General features: G+C 47.9%; 2 protein-coding genes across 3 annotated transcripts in view; one reads left to right on the top strand and one right to left on the bottom strand.

Annotated features, from left to right (window-relative positions):
- PHF12 (PHD finger protein 12) overlaps positions 1–19,906 on the bottom strand; it is a 375,664-nt gene that overhangs the window by 43,214 nt on the left and 312,544 nt on the right. For both annotated transcript variants that reach the window (XM_086955134.1, XM_086955135.1), the window contains exons 12-13: positions 16,134–16,235; positions 14,448–14,530 (exon numbers count right to left, since the gene is read on the bottom strand). In XM_086955134.1, coding sequence (XP_086811260.1) covers positions 14,448–14,530; positions 16,134–16,235 — 185 coding nt within the window. The remainder of the gene's footprint in view (positions 1–14,447; positions 14,531–16,133; positions 16,236–19,906) is intronic.
- On the top strand, positions 10,973–12,741 carry LOC147730330 (uncharacterized). Its single transcript, XM_086958419.1, has 3 exons — positions 10,973–11,058; positions 11,609–12,585; positions 12,725–12,741. Exons 1-3 carry the CDS (start codon positions 10,973–10,975, stop codon positions 12,739–12,741), a joined length of 1,080 nt encoding a protein of 359 aa, XP_086814545.1.

The raw sequence follows: 19,906 nt of genomic DNA, 5'->3' as shown, positions 1-19,906 counted from the left end.
ATCTGAAAGTGGTTTGCAACTAAATGTGGAAAGCTCGCCTTCAACAGACAGTTGTCAAGAAAGGGGAAGACTGGCACCCAAGACTTCCGAAGATGGGCAGTGATCATAATCCATCACCTTGTGAGCTACAAGGGACACTGATAAGGTCGAAAGGGAGCACAACAAACTCAAAGTGCTCACGGTCCACCATGAAATGCAGGTAGCTTCTTTCGCCCTGCAGGAGGGGGATGTGAAAATAAGTGTCCTCCTGTAGGTCCACCACTACATTCCAGTTTCAAGGTCCAAGAGAACCTGGGCCAGGGTGAGCATTTTGAATTTGTTCTTGCACAGAAAGGCATCGAGGTGCGAAGATCTCACATAGAACGGAGGCTTCTGTCCTTACTTCTTAGCAGGAATAGTACTTAGTCCCCAATTCCCTAGGCTTATACCGTCTCTATGGCTCCTTTGGCCAAAGAATTCTGCCCTTCTTAGCACAATGCAGACATATGGTCTTCAGAGAAGTGGTCTGAAATACAATGCAGGTACAGTGGGTTGAAAAGGAATATCCGGGTGTTGTTACGTTGGACAACATGCCGGACTCAATTGTCTGATGTAATTTGCTGTTACCCATGCAGGAAGTGGTTGATCCTGCCTCCTACTGTATGGCTGTGCACCAATAAGGGAGAAACAAAGGGGCTTGGATGTTATGGCTAGAGGGGGCGTAAGTTTGAGATGAGCCCTGTACTGGTGGCCAGGTCCAAGTCTGTTAGGCCCATGGCAAAGGACCTCGGAAGGGCTGGGAGGCCTGTTGTGTGGGCAGTGGAGCCTGACGTTGCCAACAGTCCAAATCCTTGCCCACTGAAATTGTTCGGGGAATTGCCTGACTGGAACTGAAAGGCCAAAAGAATATGCCCTGGCCCGGCTAAATCTGTGTACTCACCATATAGAGAGGAGCTGTCAAAAAATATGCCCATCAAGGGCGTCTGGATGTCTCCTGAGAAGCTAGTGGACACCAGCCATATGCGGCATCGAAGCACCACGCTGGCTCCCACAGCCCTACCAAGACTGCCTGTGGTGTCCAGGCCTGAGTTGATGACCTATTAGGCGGCACCCTGACCATCTTGAATGGTTTCGGCTACAGAAGCCTATTAAATCTTCAGGAAATGGCAACATCTCACCCATCATGTCCCACAGTATATGGGTGTAGTAACTTAAAACGGCTCATGCTGACTGGCAGCAGAGGGAGCCTTGCTGAGGAGAATATAAGAGTTTGAATCTATCCACTTGTTTTGATTTGGTTAGGTGGCATGGTTAGAAAGGCGTTGGGGATCGCTATAATTGTGGATGCCTTTACCACCAGACTTCCAGATGTTGGGTGGTGTGTTAGCTAGTCTGGGTCTCCTGGCTGGTCTGTGTTGGCGGGTGACATATCGGATGACTGGAGAACCAAGCATAGTTTAGCCCAAGTGCCCAGAAGTGTGTCAATGAGGGCTTCAGTGAAGGACAACAGGGGTTTGATCGGTACCTAGTCAGGCTGTAGGATCTCTGTAAATGTTTGTTTTTACCTCCATAGTGGGGATGTGTATGTTAAGAGCCTCAATAGCCCTCTTGATGACTGTAGCAAATGAAGAGCTTTCCACTGTTGGAGCCCTGTGGAGGGGTAGGGTGGGTGGGGTTAGAAAACCAGCCCAGTATCTGATTAGGTGTCAAGCCCACTGGCATCTTGTAGGCCCTGTATCAGTTAAAATCATAGGACGGGGCAAACCCTCACCCATCCCCACCACTTTCACCTCCGCAAGACTGGCTCAGCTGGTGTAACATTTGCACACAAGTGCAAGGCAGGGAAACCATGTCTGAGTCCAATGGATTCAGCAGAGCCTGTGGCACATCAAGATCTGGATTTGGCCACAACTCGGAGTCCCTGCGAATCCTTGGAGCCCGAAGGTGTCCCAGAGGGAGATGAAAGCATGCTAAAGATGTGCAGCACAGCTTCGATAGGCCTTAACCTGTTGCCTTGTTGCTGACAGACCCGGGATCTCAGGGTGCATCAAAACTACAGCTGGAATTGGCCCTTCAGTGGAACGGGAGCGAGAGTTGGAGGCACAGTTACGCCATTCTACCTTGTATCAAGAGTGGCAGAAAGGTTCAGAGCCCTGCTTGACTTCTGTTTCTTCTACACCTTACCCGAAGACTTCGACCTTGAGAAAGAATTGTCTTGCGACCGGGTCCTTGAATTTGACCTGGAGAGAGACCGGCGAGGAACCTTCTAGTGTTTTGTCATGTAGAGCTTTGCTTCACGCCTGTGGAAGGTCTTAGGGTTCATCTGGGCGCAGTCATTGCAGGCCTTGGAGTTGTGAAAAGAATCTAAACACTAGAAGCTCCGCTCATGGGGATCTGTCACAAATATTTGTTGCGAAAGCCCCAAAAAGGTTGAATCCTGTTGTCTTGTGGGGGTAACATTCGTACACTCTATGTCAAAAGCTGGCTCTGTATATACTATACCAAAGTGATATATAGTGTGCACAGAGTCCAGTGGAACCCAAAAGGTAGGCAGAGGTAAAAGTAGATCGAACCTTACTCTCTATTTGGGGTAGTGTGGTCGAGCAGTAAGGTAGCATCAGAGGACAGTGTTAAGCATTTGTGCACACACACAATCAGCAAATGATTTCACACACTCAAAGACTGAACTTCACACCAATTGTGTTTGTATGAAAATATTCTTAGTTATTTTATTTCCAAGAACCAAGCAAGCCGGCCACAGGTAAGTGATAAGTACTTTGCAGTAAATACATAGTTGTAATGCAGTTTGCATTTGTATGGGCTCTTTGTTTTGACTTACAGTATTGTTTCAGAGAAAAGCAATGCTTTGTAAATACAGTACATAGACTTGAATAGGGCTTTTAGTAAAATTACAGGTACTTTTGAGATTACTTTTCTTAAACAGTGCAGTATGCCTGGATACGGCACTGGGACATTTCCAGTAAACAGGTAAGTTAAAGCGTTTTTGTTAGTACAATTTTAGAGAATTTCTTTAGGTTTACCAACTTGACACGTAGAAACTTTTCACAGAAAAACAGTTAATGTTATCCAAAGGAGGAAAATAGTAAAGGTAAGTACTTTGTTGTGGGGGTTGGTGTTCTGGGGTTAGGCTCAGGGATCTCCCCGGGTCAAGGGTGCACTCTTGTTACACCCTCAGCTGCACTAGGGTGGCTGGGTGCAGAGTGCCGAGGTTCAATGTTATCCAATGGGGGATAAGGGGTCACTGGTTGGTGGATTCTAGCAAGCAGGCCAAAGGGTTATGGGAGCAAAACTCCTGGTGTTCGGCTCAGGGCAAAGGGGGATCCGGTTTAGCACACAAAGTGCATCCGCAGTGGCATCGGTGCCCTGCTTTCAATGGGGATTTTCAGTTTTGTTTTTTAGCTTTAAGCTTGGTCCAGGAAGACTTCCAGGAGGAACCAACAGCTGAGCAGGTTAGTTGGAGGGGTCAGGGACATAGGTGCACCTCTGGTTCTTTTCTCCAGGGTGCAGGGCGGTTGGATGCAGGGGAGTGTTGAGGTCGGATTTCACCTTACCGGGGCACTTGCCGGGGGGGGGGGGGATGCTGTTGGTGACGTCGGGGGGTCCTGGAGGGGTCAACCCATGGTGGACTTGGACTCTGGTGCGCTGGAAGACCTCGCTGGGACCGGTGGGCTACTCGAACTTGGGCCGTAGTCGACAATTGCAGTGGTGCCTCCAGGCATCTGGTTTCTTTTTTCTCAGCAGGCTCTGTGTCTTTCTTTAGTGTTTCTTCTGAACAGAGCTGCTGTTCACGGGCGATACGGTTTTTGTTGAAGGCAGTTAGTTCTCCCTCTGGAGGTCGCTGGCTGTAGGACAGGGCGATTTTTGGCACAGGATCTCAGGAAACTGCAGATGGGCTGGTGCCAAGTCAGTTGTTTTCTGCAGTCTCCTTTGCTGGGCGTCTTCTTTCGTCCTTTTTTAGGTTTCGCCTGAGACAGCGCAGCAATGTCTCTTCGAGACATTTAGTAAGTGGCTTTTAAAAGTGCCACCAGAGGCTTTTGCTGGCCTACAGGTTGCGTTCACGAGCTCGTGCACAGCTGCCATCAGTGTTTATATTGCTGTAATCAGGCTCCTCTGCTTGCACTACCCCCTCCCTTTTTCCCCCTCCCTCCTGGTCAGCTTTATTTGTGTCTTCTAGCTGTGAATCCAGCTCCTCTGCTCGCACTCTACCTCCCTTCTCCCCGTCCCTCAGTTTCATTTGTGTCTTCCATCACTATGAATGCTCCTTATTCCACTAGGCACACAGACCACCAGCCGTCCGTGCACGCTTCCACCAGGCGCACACACCACCAGCCGTCAGTGCACGCTTCCACCAGGCGCACACACTACCAGCCGTCATACACCACCAGCCGCCAGTGCACGCTTCCACCAGGCACACACACCACCAGCCGTCAGTGCATGCTTCCACCAGGCACACACACCACCAGCCGTCAGTGCATGCTTCCACCAGGCACACACACCACCAGCCGTCAGTGCACGCTTCCACCAGGCACACACAGCACCAGTTGTCAGTGCACGCTTCCACCAGCCATCACTGTACACTTTCACCAGGCACACACTACCAGCCGTCAGTGCGCGCTTCCACCAGGCACACACACCACCAGCCATCAGTGCACGCTCCCACCAGCCGTCAGTGCACGCTTCCACCAGGCACACACACCACCAGCCGTCAGTGCACACTTCCACCAGGCACACACACCTCCAGCCGTCAGTGCACACTTCCACCAGGCACACACACCACCAGCCGTCTGTGCACACTATCACAGGGCACACGCACCTCCAGCCGTCAGTCTGCACCAGCCGTCATACCCTATAAGTATTTAGTTATGCAGCAGAATATCCTTGGTGCAACAACACCAACTGTTGCATGGCTAAACACCCTGTAAGGTCCCATATGCGAGACCTATTGGCTATGCCAATGCTTGTCTTCTTAGGTTGCAGGAATCTGAGTTCTTGGTTCAGGGCTGCCCCCTAAATACTGTATTTAGGTGTCCCGAGGTCAGTAGCCAATGTGCTCACCCCTGGTGGAGGAGTGAGCACAATCCCTAATCCTGATTAGGGAGTGCCTGCCATCTACAAGATGGCTTGCACTGAAGAGTGGGCTTCACCTTGCCTCCCCCACCTGAGGGGTAGGATTGACAGAGATGGGCACACCTTCTGGGTTGGCTAATTTTTCCCACCTGTCTTCCCACCGAAAACGAGGGAAGACAATGTGGGCCTGCACCTGACACCAGGAGAGGCTGTGGGTCGCATTACAAAGGCTGCCAGGCCTTTGAAGCTCCCCTGCCAAAGATGGGTCTTCCTGGCCTGTGGGAGTTGTGAACACCTCTGCCCAGAAAAGGCTTTGTTTCTGGGCTCAGGGATTCAGAAACATGTCTCGTTGTGGCAGGCTGTTGTGTACCAGTCAGGGAAACCACCAGAGGCAGGTCATGTTTCAGGGGGCATCTTTAAGATACCCTTGGAGTGCATTTTTTATCAAATCTCACACTATCATTAGTGTGGGTTTAATGTGCTGAGAAGTTTGATTCCCAACTTTTCAGTGTAGCCATTATGGTGCTGTGGCGTTCGTAATGACAAACTCCCACCACCATCAACTTTTAATGGCAGCACTGCACTTACGTCTAAGAATGGACTTAGACACTGTAGAGGTACAGGGCTCGTACACCTGTACCCTCACCACTGGTATAAGGTACCCGGCTAGAAGCGTGATTGATCTATGCCAGGGCAGTGAGTTGTAGGCATGGCCCACAGGAATGGGTACCAGGTCGACTCTTCACTTTGTTTTGCACCAAAACACGCAGTCTGCAATGGCAGTGTGTGTGTGTGTGTGTATAAAGGCACAGGGCATTTAAGGGTGGCACAATAAGTGCTGCAGCAATTAGAGGTCTTCCCTGGTTACAGTGCCCTGGGTACCTGTGGTACCATTTACCAGGGGCTGACCTGTGGCCAGACATGCAAAATGGGTTTGGGTACAGTTTTGGGTGAAGAACACAGGCCCTGGGAACCTGATTTGCAGGGACCCAGGGCACATCAAGTCAAAAGTGCATCAGTAGTCTGGCAAAAAGTGGGTGGGTTACTGCAACAGAAACCCAGCGTCTCACACACTAGAAAACTGTTTTGAGAAAAATCTCTTCGCCTACTGAACGAAGGAGCAGAGCTATGGATACGTGGCTGAAAGCACATAAATAATGGCACTGCTATCAGCATGCACGGGTTGCACTTATATGCAGGCTCATTTGTCATATCCAGAGAAGAATGGTGATGACGCAGTGTCACAAGGCGCCACCTATCAGCATGATAGGTGATCTCAAGATGGCCGCTGGAGAGGGAGCTCTGTAACGAAGCTCCGTGGCAAGGGATCACTCTCGGGTAAATATCCCTCTGTATGCCCCCCCCATCCAGCCTGTGTGCCTACCGGAAACCGACATAGAACCTGCCTGGAACACAACCCTGCGTCTGAATTCCTGCAAAGATAGAATTAAGGTGGCATCTGGCTTACCTAAAGTTCCTGCCGTTGCGACACTGCTGTCGCTGCTGACGGACGGAACAAGACCGTCACTGCCTATGTGGCCCTGGACTGCTGCAAACCTGAACGATATGCAAAGCCTTTCCAGCCCATGGGGTATCGTGAATCCGCTCCTGCGCCGGGTCTATCAGAGATCCGAAGCGCTGATAAGGCTCCGGTGATTCTGCTCCTACGAATTCTAAGGACACGACCCAGGAGGGCTATTGAGGTCTGGCATCCCGGGATCCATACTCACCTGTGTGAGCGCTGAGTCCCGTGCAACTAAGACTCCCAGGCTAAGCGTTGAAGTGCATTGGGCCGATTTCACCCGGCCGCCCCCCGGCATCTCGGTTGATGTGCTCAGGTCCTGGTATCGCCCACGAAGTTTCCATCCTTTGTGCTTACTGCGGACGCCTGGGGCATAGATTAACTCTGCCAGCGGTCGTGGCAGGAGCGCCCCGTACGTCGGAGCGTCCCCGCTGAGGAGGAAGGCCTGAGATATGCGTGGAGGTGCCTCGGCTGAGCTCTCTAGCTGCAGGCTCGTGGTGATCGCCAGCAGGTCAGCGAGGAAACTGTCTCTCCGCTCAGCGGCGTGGCGCCGCAGTGCGTGTCCCCTGCTCCCCTCGACCCCCATGATGGAGACGCTGCTTGTCCCTCTTCCTCCCAAAAGTAAGCCAGGGACCGACCAATGTCCCCGAGCTTCACAACCCCGATCTTATAGAAAGGCTAATCTATCACTCACTGATGTGAGCATTCACTGAACTGGGCTTGCTCACTGTCCATGTTGTAGTGGGTACACTGGGAGTCAAAGCCATTTAACTCATCTAGCGCTAGTGACTGGTCTGTTTTGCCCCCAGTCTAGACCCATGTGCTAACTGGGCAGGGGCTGCAAACCACTGGCCGATCCAGAACTGGAGGACCATACCTACACTGCATCTGCACAGACAGTAAGAGATTGACTTATTGCTGCACTGTTTCTGACTTTAGGGACGTTTTTGGATCTAAACATGCCCACCACCAGAAAGCCTGGCAAAATGGCGTTGAGTTAGGGTCTGAAGACTCTTTTCGTCAACAACAACACCCCTATCCGATGACTATCTCCTCTAAACTTTCACTGCACCAATCCTGATCCATTCCTTCCTTAAACCGGGGGTGCCACCTTGTGGTCTTATCCTGAACTTCGTCCCTCATTTTTGTTGTTGTTTTTCTCTCATCTAACTAGTTTTGCCAGCTCTCCTTCCCTAAACCCATATGTTTTATATATTCTTATCACTGCCACTTCTATTTTGTGTTAACTTTATAGTGATCTTATTGTGACAGTTTTGATTGTTTATGTATTATGTCTGATGTTTTTCACTGCACTATTGTCCGTGGCCTCATATTGCTATCATAACAGCTCTTCACCCATTTACCTATCCCCCTTTTATCTTTTTATTCTCCTTTTTATCCCCTATGCTAACAATTGGACTGTCTACAGCAGGCCATACATAAATTGTATGACGAATTTAACGCACAACTAATCTCATACACATACTACATGTCCTGTTAATTCTTCGATCTGCCCTCAATATGCTTTTTATGGTTTTTACTTTTGATGTTTCGAACTAGCGCCAGTGATTATATGTCTTATATGTTTCTTACCCCTATAGTTATCTTCCACTGCCAATCTTCCCATGAGCTCCTTTTGTGTATATGTGCTATGATTGTCTGATTCACTGGACTGTTTTTAACAATGCATCCAACTTGAGAATATGTACAGCTTGAGGACCCGATACTTTTGGTCCTGAACCTCGCGATCCTCACCTTGCGTAGCTTTGCGGGGATTGATTGTTTGCTTTGCTGGGGATATTTAAACATTGCTTTAATACTGCTCGCCCCATATGTAGCGGTGATATGATTTGTATGTTTTGCTGGACTTTAATCTGCTCACTTCCTTCGTACTTTACCTAACTCATATTCTCTTGACTCTGGCCCCTTCTCTCATATCATCTCACATTCCCTTTCTTTGTTCTTTTCCTCTGCCGAATCCCAATACCACATCCTTCCTCTCCTCCCTTTCCAAGTCTCTTCCCTCCACAGCCTCTACCCACTGCCCTCCCTTGACTACTCACGTGACTATCTGATTCTCCTCTCCCCTACACCTTCCTTTGCCCAACATGCATCCTCTCAATATCCCTCCCCCCTCCAAGGACCTTTCTCTAGCTATACATGGTCCCAACTCCTGGTCCATTCCGTACCCCCCCAATCTTTCTAAACACGCTAGAAAAAAACTCTAACACAACCTCCTCACTCGAAATCCTGAAACACTTATTGTTGACAACTACTACAGCCCTACCGCCCCCATTAAAACGAATTACATCTTCTACTCCAAACGCCCCTCCAAATGGAAAAGCATTTTCACACAACATCTCCCAGTCACTAAAACCTCCAAAATACCTCATGGCGACAAACTTTCCACCATTCCCTCTCCAACCTTTTGTGGGGAAATCAACATCTCCATTTTTAAAACTGGTAACATCCTCATCCAAGCGGCCGTACCCCATCTTAACACCTTCGAACTCCATTTCAGATCCTTGGCCATCCAACTTTCCAATTCCACCTACAGCCTCCCATACTCTCCACCTCCTCTCTCCCCACCAACCCCGCCCCACCAGCCCACCTCTCCCGCCCCTGACCTTTCAACATCAAATGACACTATGCAAACGTTGTCACCCATCCCCTCTTTCCTCGCTATGACCCCCCCTCTCCCCTTGATCCTTTCCTCACCCCCTCACTCACAATCCCCCTTGCACCCAATCAGCCCACCCATTCCCCTCCCTACTACTCCACCCTCCTGGCCCTCTCTCACAGTCTCCCCTTCCATTCCTCCTCTAACCCCCCTCACTCCTCCTCTCCCAACTCATCCTCACACCCGCCGAATCACAATACTCCTCACCCTGATTTCCCGTCCTTTCCTCCTCCACCCCCTCATTCCTCCCCTCCCAAATCAGCCTCACACCCTCTGAATCAAACTACCCCACACCCTTCTTCTCCCAACTCATACTCTCCCTTCCTGAACTACACTCTTCCCATTAACCTCCCATCACTCCTACACCAATCCACAACTGTACCTCCTTGCTATCTCCTAACTTCTCATCCACAGAGGTCCTATCTCCCCCCTACCCTGATATGCCACTCATTCTCCCTTTCAACTACAGCCCCCCCTGCTCTCCTGCCTGCATCAGCTCATCTCCTCCTCAGAACAGGCCTCCTGCCTGCATCGGCTCACTGCCCCCTCAGAGCAGAACCCCCTCAGCAGCTAACTCCGAATCCCCCACACCCTATTTACCCCCTCACTCATCTCAAACTCCCTTCGCAACATCGAACTTAACCTCTCAACTCTTACCAGAGATCTCTCTAGTCTTAGGAACGATTTCCTCAACCTCAAATCCAGCGACCTCCCTCCCCGAAGAAACACCGCGAGCCCTGGTCTAATAAACCCCACCACCCCCAAACTGTGGAAAACAACTGCCTTGCTTTGCCGGGCTCAAAGACCACTCCGCACCACTTGCACCCTCTCTCACTGGGAGATCTCAGACCTTCAAAATTCCTACCCTCCATACTCCTCAACCATGAACACCCCATCCCCCCTTCTCTAGCATCCCCGTCATATTGGGGACTAGTAGTATTCCCCTTTCACCTGTCTCACTTAGACCCCCTCCTCATCTCACCTCCATCCATGCCCTCCCATCTCCTGAACCCACTCCCAAACCCCTCACCTGCATGCTTGTTAACTGGCGCTCCGCTGCCCGACATGCCATAGAAATCTCTGAAACCAACCTTAGTGAATCCATCAACATTGCATTCCTTACAGAATCCTGGCTTAATGACCACTCTACAAGCATTCTTGACCTACTCTCACCCCCAGGTTACTCCATCATTAGGAAAGATAGAACCATCTGAAAAGGCGGTGGTGTAGCTATCATCTTCAAAGACGAACTACAGCTCTCCCTTATCAATAACACCGAATATGCCTCCTTTGAATACCTTATAGCCGAACTCAAAATACAGGGTTCCTCCCCCATCCGCCTTCACAATATATATAATCCACCTGTAAATCACTACCCATTCATTGACTAGCTATCTAACCTTCTTACCCAATCCTCAATTTCCAAATCTAAAAACATCTTCCTGGGAGACTTTAACCTCCAGTGGAATGATACTAAAGATCCCTCAATCTCCCTCCACTCTGACCGTCTCGAAATTAATGACCTCAAACAAATCTGTCAGTCACCAACCTATTCCAAAGGAGCCACCCTTGACGCTATCATTACCAGCAAAGATCTAGCCCTCCTATCTAACATCATTCCCATTGACTGGTCAGAACATCACCTTATCCTGTTCTCCATAACCACCTCTACCTCCCCCCCTCCTTCCAAAACTATTAAACCCATGAAACTGATCAGAAATCTAAGTAATATCCCTCCCAACTTACTTGAATCTAAACTTCATGCCCAGCTTCTCGCTATCCCTCCCTCCCTTAACACGAATGAACTAATTCATACGGTCTTATGGGATATGAAAAATTGGTGTAAGTTAGAGGATTCTACCCCATGTAAATGCGATAAGTCTGTTCAGGATACTGCGCATTTTCTATTTTTTTGCCCTTGGTATAGTGAACCCCGGAAGCGTTATGTCAAACTTTTGCTGAAAGAGATGAGTTTTACTCAGTATAAACCTGCACTGTTATTTTTATTAATGTTGGAAACCCCTTTCATTATGTATTGTATTGCTAGTTTTTTGACAGCTGCTGTAAGAATCAGGAGAAAAAGATTGGACTTTTAATGCTGTAAAACATCCTTTTTAAAACTGTATTTTGCACATGAATTAGTGTTGGAGAGGTTCAGTGAGGAATGGGATTCGTGCAGTAGTTGTCCTCTTAACAGGGGGAAAAAAATTGGTTTTTTAAACTTTTTTCATGAATTTAACTGTATTAACTTTTTATCCTGTTTTTAATCATGTACCTATCATTGTTTTAGTACACTTTTATGATTTTAATTAATCAAATAAAGTGGTTTTGACTGACTGACTGAACACGAATGAACTAACCGAACAATATAACAAAGCGGTCACTGCTACCCTTGACCTTCTAGCCCCTCTCAAACTCAAAAAACAAAGAAATATCTACTCCAAATCATGGTTTAACACAGACCTAAATAATGAAAGACGTAGACTCAGACTGACTGACAAATTATGGAGAAAGCACCCCTCTCCCTCTAACCTGGCCCGCCTTAGACTTGCTAGATCGTCCTACAAAAAACACATCTTTAGACAAAAAACTTCCATCTTCAGGTCACAACTAGATCGAGCTCAGAATAGGCCAAGAGAACTATTCAGCATTGTGCGTAATCAAACTGCTTCCGCTCCCCCTGTCCCACTGGCCTCGACGACTAGATGTGAAGAAATAGCTCTCTTTTTTTCAGACAAAATTAATCTAATTGAGCAATCCTTCCTCTCTACTGCGATCCCTACCACTAACCCGAACATCTCTCTTAATATCCCACCCACCATCATAACTCCCCCTACACCTACTACTGCCCATCAAAACTCTGATCTCCCTCACCCCCCATTGCCCTCAATTTTCCTGGACTCCAATCATACTAACTCTCTTACTAAAAAGAATGCTACTTGGCTTAACTTCCAGCCAGTCACTGAAAGAGACGTCTTTAACATCATTTCCAAACTCAAGCCTTCCTCCCACACCAAATACCCTCTCCCCTCCAAACTTGCCCAAAACCTAAAACACATCACCCCTTCCTGGACCTCTATTATCAACAACTCCCTTACCACAGGCTGTGTTCCTACTTCATTGCAACTAGGCCAAATCACCCCCATTATCAAAAATCCTTTGGCAGACCCAAACGACCTCAAAAACCTTCGTCCCATCTCCAACCTTCCCCTTCTTGCTAAAGCCCTGGAAAAATGTGTCCTTCTCCAACTAGATCGACACATTGAACACTTTAACTTACTAGACCCCTTCCAATCTGGCTTTAGGAAAGGATGCAGCAATGAAACCGCCATGCTAAACATTGTTGACGACATCCACCACTCACTTGACAATGGTGAATCTAGCCTTCTGATCCTCCTTGATCTCTCTGCAGCGTTTGATACTGTTAACCACTCTGCTCTTCTCAATGTTCTTAGAGACCGTTTCGGCCTGAATGGTACGACACACAAATGGTTTGTCTCATACCTACAGCACCGTTCTCAACAAATCAAAATTCAAAATTGCCTATGTAACCCTACCTCCATCTCCTTAGGAGTTCCGCAAGGATCCATCCTCTCTCCCACACTCTTTAACCTTTTCATGGAACCCCTCACACTCATTCTTAAACAAGCCGGGATCATCTCTATGCCGACGACACCCAACTCTATTATAAGATTGAAACTCATGCTGACATCCTTCAACTCAACAACACTCATCAAGATTCAAGAATGGTTCCACATTAACCACCTCAAACTCAACCCCAAAAAACTGAAATTATTCTTTTTCCCCTTAAAAATAACCAGTTCCCCATTCAGAATTGGATCTCTGGCCTTAATGCCCTCAACTGCTCCTTATCTTTGTCCTCCTCAGTCAAATCATTATGGATCTCCCTTGACAACCCCCTAACCCTCAAGGTACACATCAATAATTCTGCCAAAGGAGCCCTCTTCACTCTCTGCCACCTTAAGAAAATCAAGCCCTTCATCCCTATCGATGATTTCAAACTAGCAGTCCAATCCCTTGTTCTTTCTCGCATCGACTATGGCAATGCCATTCTCACCGGAATTCCTAAGATCCACCTAGCACCTCTTACATCTGTGCTTTACCTTGCAGCTAGGCTTACCTCAGACTGCAATCGATTCGACCACATCTCCCCTGCCCTTAAAACCCTTGAAATGGCTCCCATTGAAGGTAGATCCTCTTACAAAACAGCCTGCATTACACAAAAAATTCTCCATCAGAAAACATCGAACTACCTCGCTAACAAACTCACTAAAGCCGGTTGCTCCCGTTCCTTGAGAAGTACTAACACCCTACTTCTTATCCCCCCCCTTCTAAAAAAGAAAACCACCCAGTCTCGATCCTTTCCCGGCAACGCTCGTTGCATTTGGAATGCCCTTCCAACAGACCTTCGCTGTAACCCTTCCTACTCTAGCTTCAAAAAAGAACTCAAACTACATCTCCTCAATAAATACTGGGGACCCTAATCCATATCTGTTCTCTTCCACTGGCAACATCTGTCCGACCCTAGATGTATCCGCCCTCCCTTTTTTCAGCCTTACTCGCCCTTCCTCCTCGTCACTTCCCCCTCTCTGTTTACTACCTTCACTCCTCCCTGCACCCCTGCCTCCCTTGCCCACCTTCAGCCCTCATCCCCTCCAACCCCCCACCCCCTCAATTCTGCTCCTCCCGCTTTCTTTTTCAATTTGTGCCTTCTGATATTTTTGATTATTCACATCTTCCACATTTTGATGTGCTTATTTCCCATAGGTATCATTTTGAAATCTATCAGGTGGAGACTTATATGTTGTTTATATACATTGATGCTATGTATGTCCCCTGTCTTATTGACCTTGTCTCTAAAATGTAAAGCGCTCTGATACCCCTGGGTCCAGCTAGCGCTATGTAAAACCCCTAAAATAAATAAATAAATAAATAAATAAATGCAGGAGCACAGTTTTTGAGTCTGCCAGATCTAGTCTGGCACCTAGGGGAAATTTGCTAGGCGAGGGAACTGCAGTTAGAAGTATCCATCAAAAATATGAACTTGCATATGGTACAAAAGCCAATTCACTTTGTAACTCGAGAACAGTTAAGTGAAACATCATGAAATCTGGGACAGTTTTAAGAATGTATCAAATTAATTACTGGGAAACTCACCTCATCATAAAATATGCAGGCATGTTTTCCCGAGACAAAGTTACAATGGCCATAGTTCGTAAGGCACACATGCATATCCGCTCCTGAAAAAGAATAGTATCAGATGACAATTCATTCAATGTCTGATTGACTAACATAGATCAGAATCACATAGTACAGTTTTTGTTCTCTGTTGCAAAGATGCAACCGCAACATGCAAACAAAAGGAAATTAGCAATGTATGGATTGCAAACTTGGTGAGTAGTCCTTGTGGATTATACGCAATTCATCACATCTTTGCCGATATATACAGGTAAAAGTATCAGAAAATTAATCTCTGCTCGAGTAAATAATGCTCTCTAGTATCGAATGGTGGGGAAATAAAGGTAATGCAACTTTAATGCAAAACTGGTTGCACACTACAAGCAATCAAAAGTGATTACTTCCAGGACGAGCAAACTCTACATTACATACGGTGACAGAGGCAGTAGTCCTGCCTAAAGTCTCAGTACTCCAACACTAGCTGCCACCAAAGTAGACACCATAAAAACGTCGTAAGAAATTAGGCAGGGCAGTCAGACAATCCAGCTTCCTACTAAACAGACTGTGGTGGCACTAGAACAATGCATCATAGAAGGTTTCACAAGTGAGTGACTTCCTGAAGGCCCTACAGCACTTTGGCAAATCTAGTGGTGAATCCCTGCACAATTGTGGTACATGCAGCTCTAGCATCTTTCATTTCCCTTTTCAATAGTCATGCAGCAGTAAAATGTTGATCAGTGTTCAATCTAGTACTAAATGTTTAAACTAAAGGAGAGTGCAGTATTTCACTGGTTAGGGAAGACTAAACAAGGAGAGGAAAGATACAAGGACTAAATCTAGCACAGTACTGGGATGTCTCATACAAAGCACACAACTGGGAAAAGTTATGTGATCTATTTGAGTTTTACCACAATCTCAAAAAAGCTTCCAGCAAGATAAATATAGCTGTATAAATACTTTCACCCGACAGCATCGATCACTTTTGGTAATACATTTGTTAAAAACGTGCTTGCAGGCACACTCTGTGGACTCTGTATGTCTGTGATTCTAAGTTGGGGTAGTAACAAAAACAATCTTATTGAAACAGTGTCTGATCAAGAAAACCTAGCATTTTATTTCAATCAATAGTGGCTGAATGCCATATAAATCTTTAACTGGATCATGCAAAAACCCTTAAGACGAGTATTCTAGTTAGATGAAACGTTTATAGAAAGTCCAAAATGCCATCTGATCTTAACATTTAGGTTTGGATCTACTACATTCTTGCTCATGTAGAGACAAAGTGGCTGTTTTAAACCATTTCAGGTTTCTTTGCTTGACTTTTAAATGGCTGGTGGTGGAAAAATGCACTTCAGGGAAAGATTGCCACATACATGCCTATTAGTTCCTGGAGGTCAGAACCTATGTACATTAACATAGGAGAGACGCTACGATTTTGGACACATTTGCCTTTGTGACCATACCATCCAAGTGTTGCTGTAGAAATCAAAGAGGGTTCAGTCTGTCAAGCCTAGAAATGATTGTAATCACAATGCTCATGCCCCACATAATGAATCTCGTGAGTATGAAACAAAAACACATATCCTTGACAGTTTTTTTTATTTTGAGAACTCTGGCAAAAACCATGTGAATGAGTAGAATATAATGAGATTTCCAGTGTCTCACCTGTCCCAATGTAAAGGGTCCTGTAACACATGCTTACAGCTGCACCCACACCCACCATAAGAGGATAAAAAACAGCCCGGGCTTGGACCTCCCTTCTCTGTGCTGTAAAGAAAAGAAGGCAGATAATTAGAATAGAACACCGATGCATCTCAGTTTAAATGTGCCTCATCCCATGCTGGGAATAAACTCATTTGCCACACCAGATTATAGACCTTCAGAAGTGACAGATTTCTATTTGCACTGCATACAAGACACACCATTTTATAAGTGGGAGAAAAAAATGGAACTGCACTCATTTGAAAGAAATAGATTTAGCATCAGGAAAAAGTGCCAAACATCTTCATCTCACTTTTGTTCTGTTGTTTTTGGATAAGACTGTCTGGGACAGACATGATGACTAACTGGCTTGTTGGACATAAAACTTAATTAAGTCTGTAATGCCAAGGACAATTTTCAAGCTCCATATTTAAGTGGTTCCTGTGACAAAAGTTACAAAAATATGAGATTGCAAAACTTTTCCAAGTCATAGAGATGCATAGCTTTTACACGCTGTGCCACCCTGCGTGTTTTTTTTTTACCAGGACTTGGCTAGATTTTGTTTTTAATGGACTCAACGTCTGAGTACACTTTCAGTGCTCCACGTTAAACGGTGTTGCCGAAGGGCTGGTTACAACAAACTTCTAAAGTGAATACCAATTGTATATGGAGGATGGCTTCTGATAAACTCGTGCAAGGTTATGAGACTGGCGGTGGTGTAAGACTATCCCAGGGACAGGACATTTTTTCAATGATTCATATCAGTTTTTTTGTAAACACACATCAACCTACATCCAGAGGCCTGTGCGAAGAGGCAAATTGAGGGGGAAGGGTTAGGGGGTAGGATTCGAGGGTGGGAGAAGAAAACTAAAAGGAAAAAGCCCTAACACAGAACGTCAGTTGCAAAAAATATGAAAGAGTTACGGTTTAGCACAGTTAATTGGTTCGCTCCCTTAGGTTTATATGGACAAAAATAGCTGCTTTAATGATCGGAAGGAGTTCATCTAGTACTGCATAGAAGAACAAGTTACTTACCTTCGGTAACGATATATCTGTAAGAAACATTAGTTAGTGTTAGATTCCTTACCTTAGAATATCCCCAGGCGTCAGTCTGGATCCGGAAACTTTTGCGTAGCAGTACCCCTGCGCGTCGGTAGGCGCCGTCTGCAGGCGTCCCCTGCGGCTCCGCGTCCGTCGTTGGCGTCGTGATGACGTCGCTGGAGTATATAGACGCCGCCTCCGCGCGCTGACGTCAGTTCTTTGCACACAGCATTTCCGCGCCAGGAGACGCAGAGCCATGAGAGAACCAACACTGGTGCCATGTAAAACTAGGGCCCTGAAAGGGATGACCTTAACCCTAGGTATCAGTTCGCAGAACGGGGAGGATGGGTGGGTTCGGTAAGGAATCTAACACTAACTAATGTTTCTTACAGATATATCGTTACCGAAGGTAAGTAACTTGTTCATCTGAAAGAAACACGTTAGTGTTAGATTCCTTACCTTAGAATACATACCCCAGCAATACCAACCCCGGTGGTGGGTCTGCGAACCAATACAATACTACACCAGAAAGTCCTGGAGGACAGAACGGCCAAAGAAGCCATCCCTCCGGACTTGACTGTCCAGGCAGTAGTGCCTCGCAAAGGTGTGCAGCGAGGCCCACGTAGCCGCTTGGCAAATGTCCTGCAAGGGGACTCCCCGGCCCAGGGCAGTAGTAGCCGCCGTGGCCCGAGTGGAATGGGCCCTCAGCCCAACAGGAGGCTCCTTCCGAGCCAAAGAGTAGCACGCTTTGATGCAGAGGACGACCCATCGAGAGATGGTTCGTTTACAAACCGCCCGTCCCTTCTTCGCACCCACGTAGCCAACAAACAGTTGGTCATCCACCCGGAACTGGCGTGTGCGATCCATGTAGAATGAAAGCACACGTTTTGGGTCCAGACGGTGGAGCCGCTCTTCATCCTTTGAAGGATGCGGAGGCGGGAAGAAGGAAGGGAGGGTGATGGACTGCCCGATGTGAAAGGCCGAAACAACTTTGGGCAGGAAAGAAGGTCTAGTCCTCAGAACCACCTTATCAGGATGAATGGACAGGAAAGGAGGTTGGACAGAAAGAGCCTGGAGCTCACTCACTCTCCTGGCAGAGGTGATGGCAACCAGGAAGGCCGTCTTTAAAGTCAGGAGACGGAGAGGACAAGAATGAAGGGGCTCAAAGGGAGCACACATCAGGAAGGTCAGAACCAGGTTCAAATCCCACTGAGGCATCACAAACGGAACAGGTGGAAACATGTGAGTGATGCCTTTTAAGAACCGAGTTACAATCGGGGATTTGAACAAAGAAGGCTGATCAGGAAGCCTCAAAAAGGCTGAAAGGGCAGAAAGGTAGCCCTTGATAGTGCCCAGAGCAGAGCCCTGCTGGGCAAGAGAAAGAAGAAACAGAAGAACCTCCGAAAGAGGGGCAGAGAGAGGATCCACAGCCTTTGCTGTGCACCATGCCACAAATCTGTTCCACCGACAGGCTTATACCGACTTAGTGGAGGGACGCCTGGCTGCGAGAATAACATCACAGACTTCAGGAGGCAAGTCAAATGGCCTCAACTGCCGCCGCTCAATCTCCAAGCATGGAGGTGGAGACTGGACAGGTTCGGGTGGAGGACCGTCCCCTGCTGCTGCGACAGAAGGTCCTCCTGAAGGGGCAGGCGGATCGGGGGACCGACTGACATGCTGAGTAGCTCGGGATACCAGTATCTTCGAGCCCAGTCCGGAGCCACAAGGATAACTTGGGCCCGGTCGCGCCTGATCTTCTTCAGCACTCTGGGCAGAAGTGGTATAGGCGGAAAGGCGTATAACAGACCGCAACTCCACTCGCGCCGAAAGGCGTCGCCGTGCGAGTGCCGTCTTGGAAACTCCAACGCGCAGAACTGATGACATTGCGCGTTCTCTTCTGTGGCGAATAGATCTAACAAAGGCTCTCCCCATTGCAGAAAGATGCCTTGCGCCACGTCCGAGTTCAGACGCCATTCGTGATCCATCGAGCACCGACGGCTGAGTTTGTCCGCCCTGGCGTTCAGAGAACCTGCCAGGTGTTGAACCGTCAGAGTCACGCCCTGACGTTCCAGCCATTGCCAGAGGCGCAGAGCCTCCTGGCAAAGGGTCCACGACCCCACTCCGCCCTGTTTGTTGCAGTACCACATGGCGGTGGTGTTGTCGGTGAACACCTGCACTACACTCCCGTTGACAAAGGGGAGGAATGCCTTCAGTGCCAGACGAATCGCCCGCAGCTCCAACAGGTTGATATGGAGCCGGGACTCCGCCGGAGACCAGATGCCTCTGATCTCTGCCTCTCCCAAGTGGCCACCCCAGCCCTGGAGGGACGCGTCCGTCACGACAACGTGCTCCGGTTGGGGAAGGGAGAGGGACTTGCCCCTGACCCAGTCGCGGTCCGTAAGCCACCACTGCAGTTGTCTCGCAGTGCCCTCCGAGATCAAGACGTGGTCGGACAAGTTGCCCTGATGCTGGGCCCACTGAAACTTCAGGTCCCACTGCATAGCCCGCATCCGCCACCGGGCGTGATGCACCAGAAGGATGCAGGAAGCCATCAGTCCCAGCAGCCGCAGCGTCAACCTGACCGAAACTCGGGATAGCGGCTGAAAGATGGGAATCAAAGCCTGAATATCCCGAACCCGCCGTTCCGGAGGATAAACCCGAAACTGCGCCGAGTCCAGAACCGCTCCGATGAAAAG

Source organism: Lissotriton vulgaris, chromosome 2_1 (assembly GCF_964263255.1).
Source record: "Lissotriton vulgaris chromosome 2_1, aLisVul1.2, whole genome shotgun sequence".
Taxonomy (NCBI): Eukaryota; Metazoa; Chordata; class Amphibia; order Caudata; family Salamandridae; genus Lissotriton; species Lissotriton vulgaris.
This window is presented reverse-complemented; position numbering and strand designations above follow the sequence as displayed.

What these genes read in the sequence shown, in the direction of transcription:
- LOC147730330 (XM_086958419.1), top strand. Translation starts at nt 10,973, where the DNA reads ATGAAACTGATCAGAAATCTAAGTAATATCCCTCCCAACTTACTTGAA. An exon ending in CTTCTCGCTATCCCTCCCTC is followed by an intron (nt 11,059 to 11,608) that starts CCTTAACACGAA and finishes TTTGACTGACTG; the next exon opens with ACTGAACACGAATGAACTAA.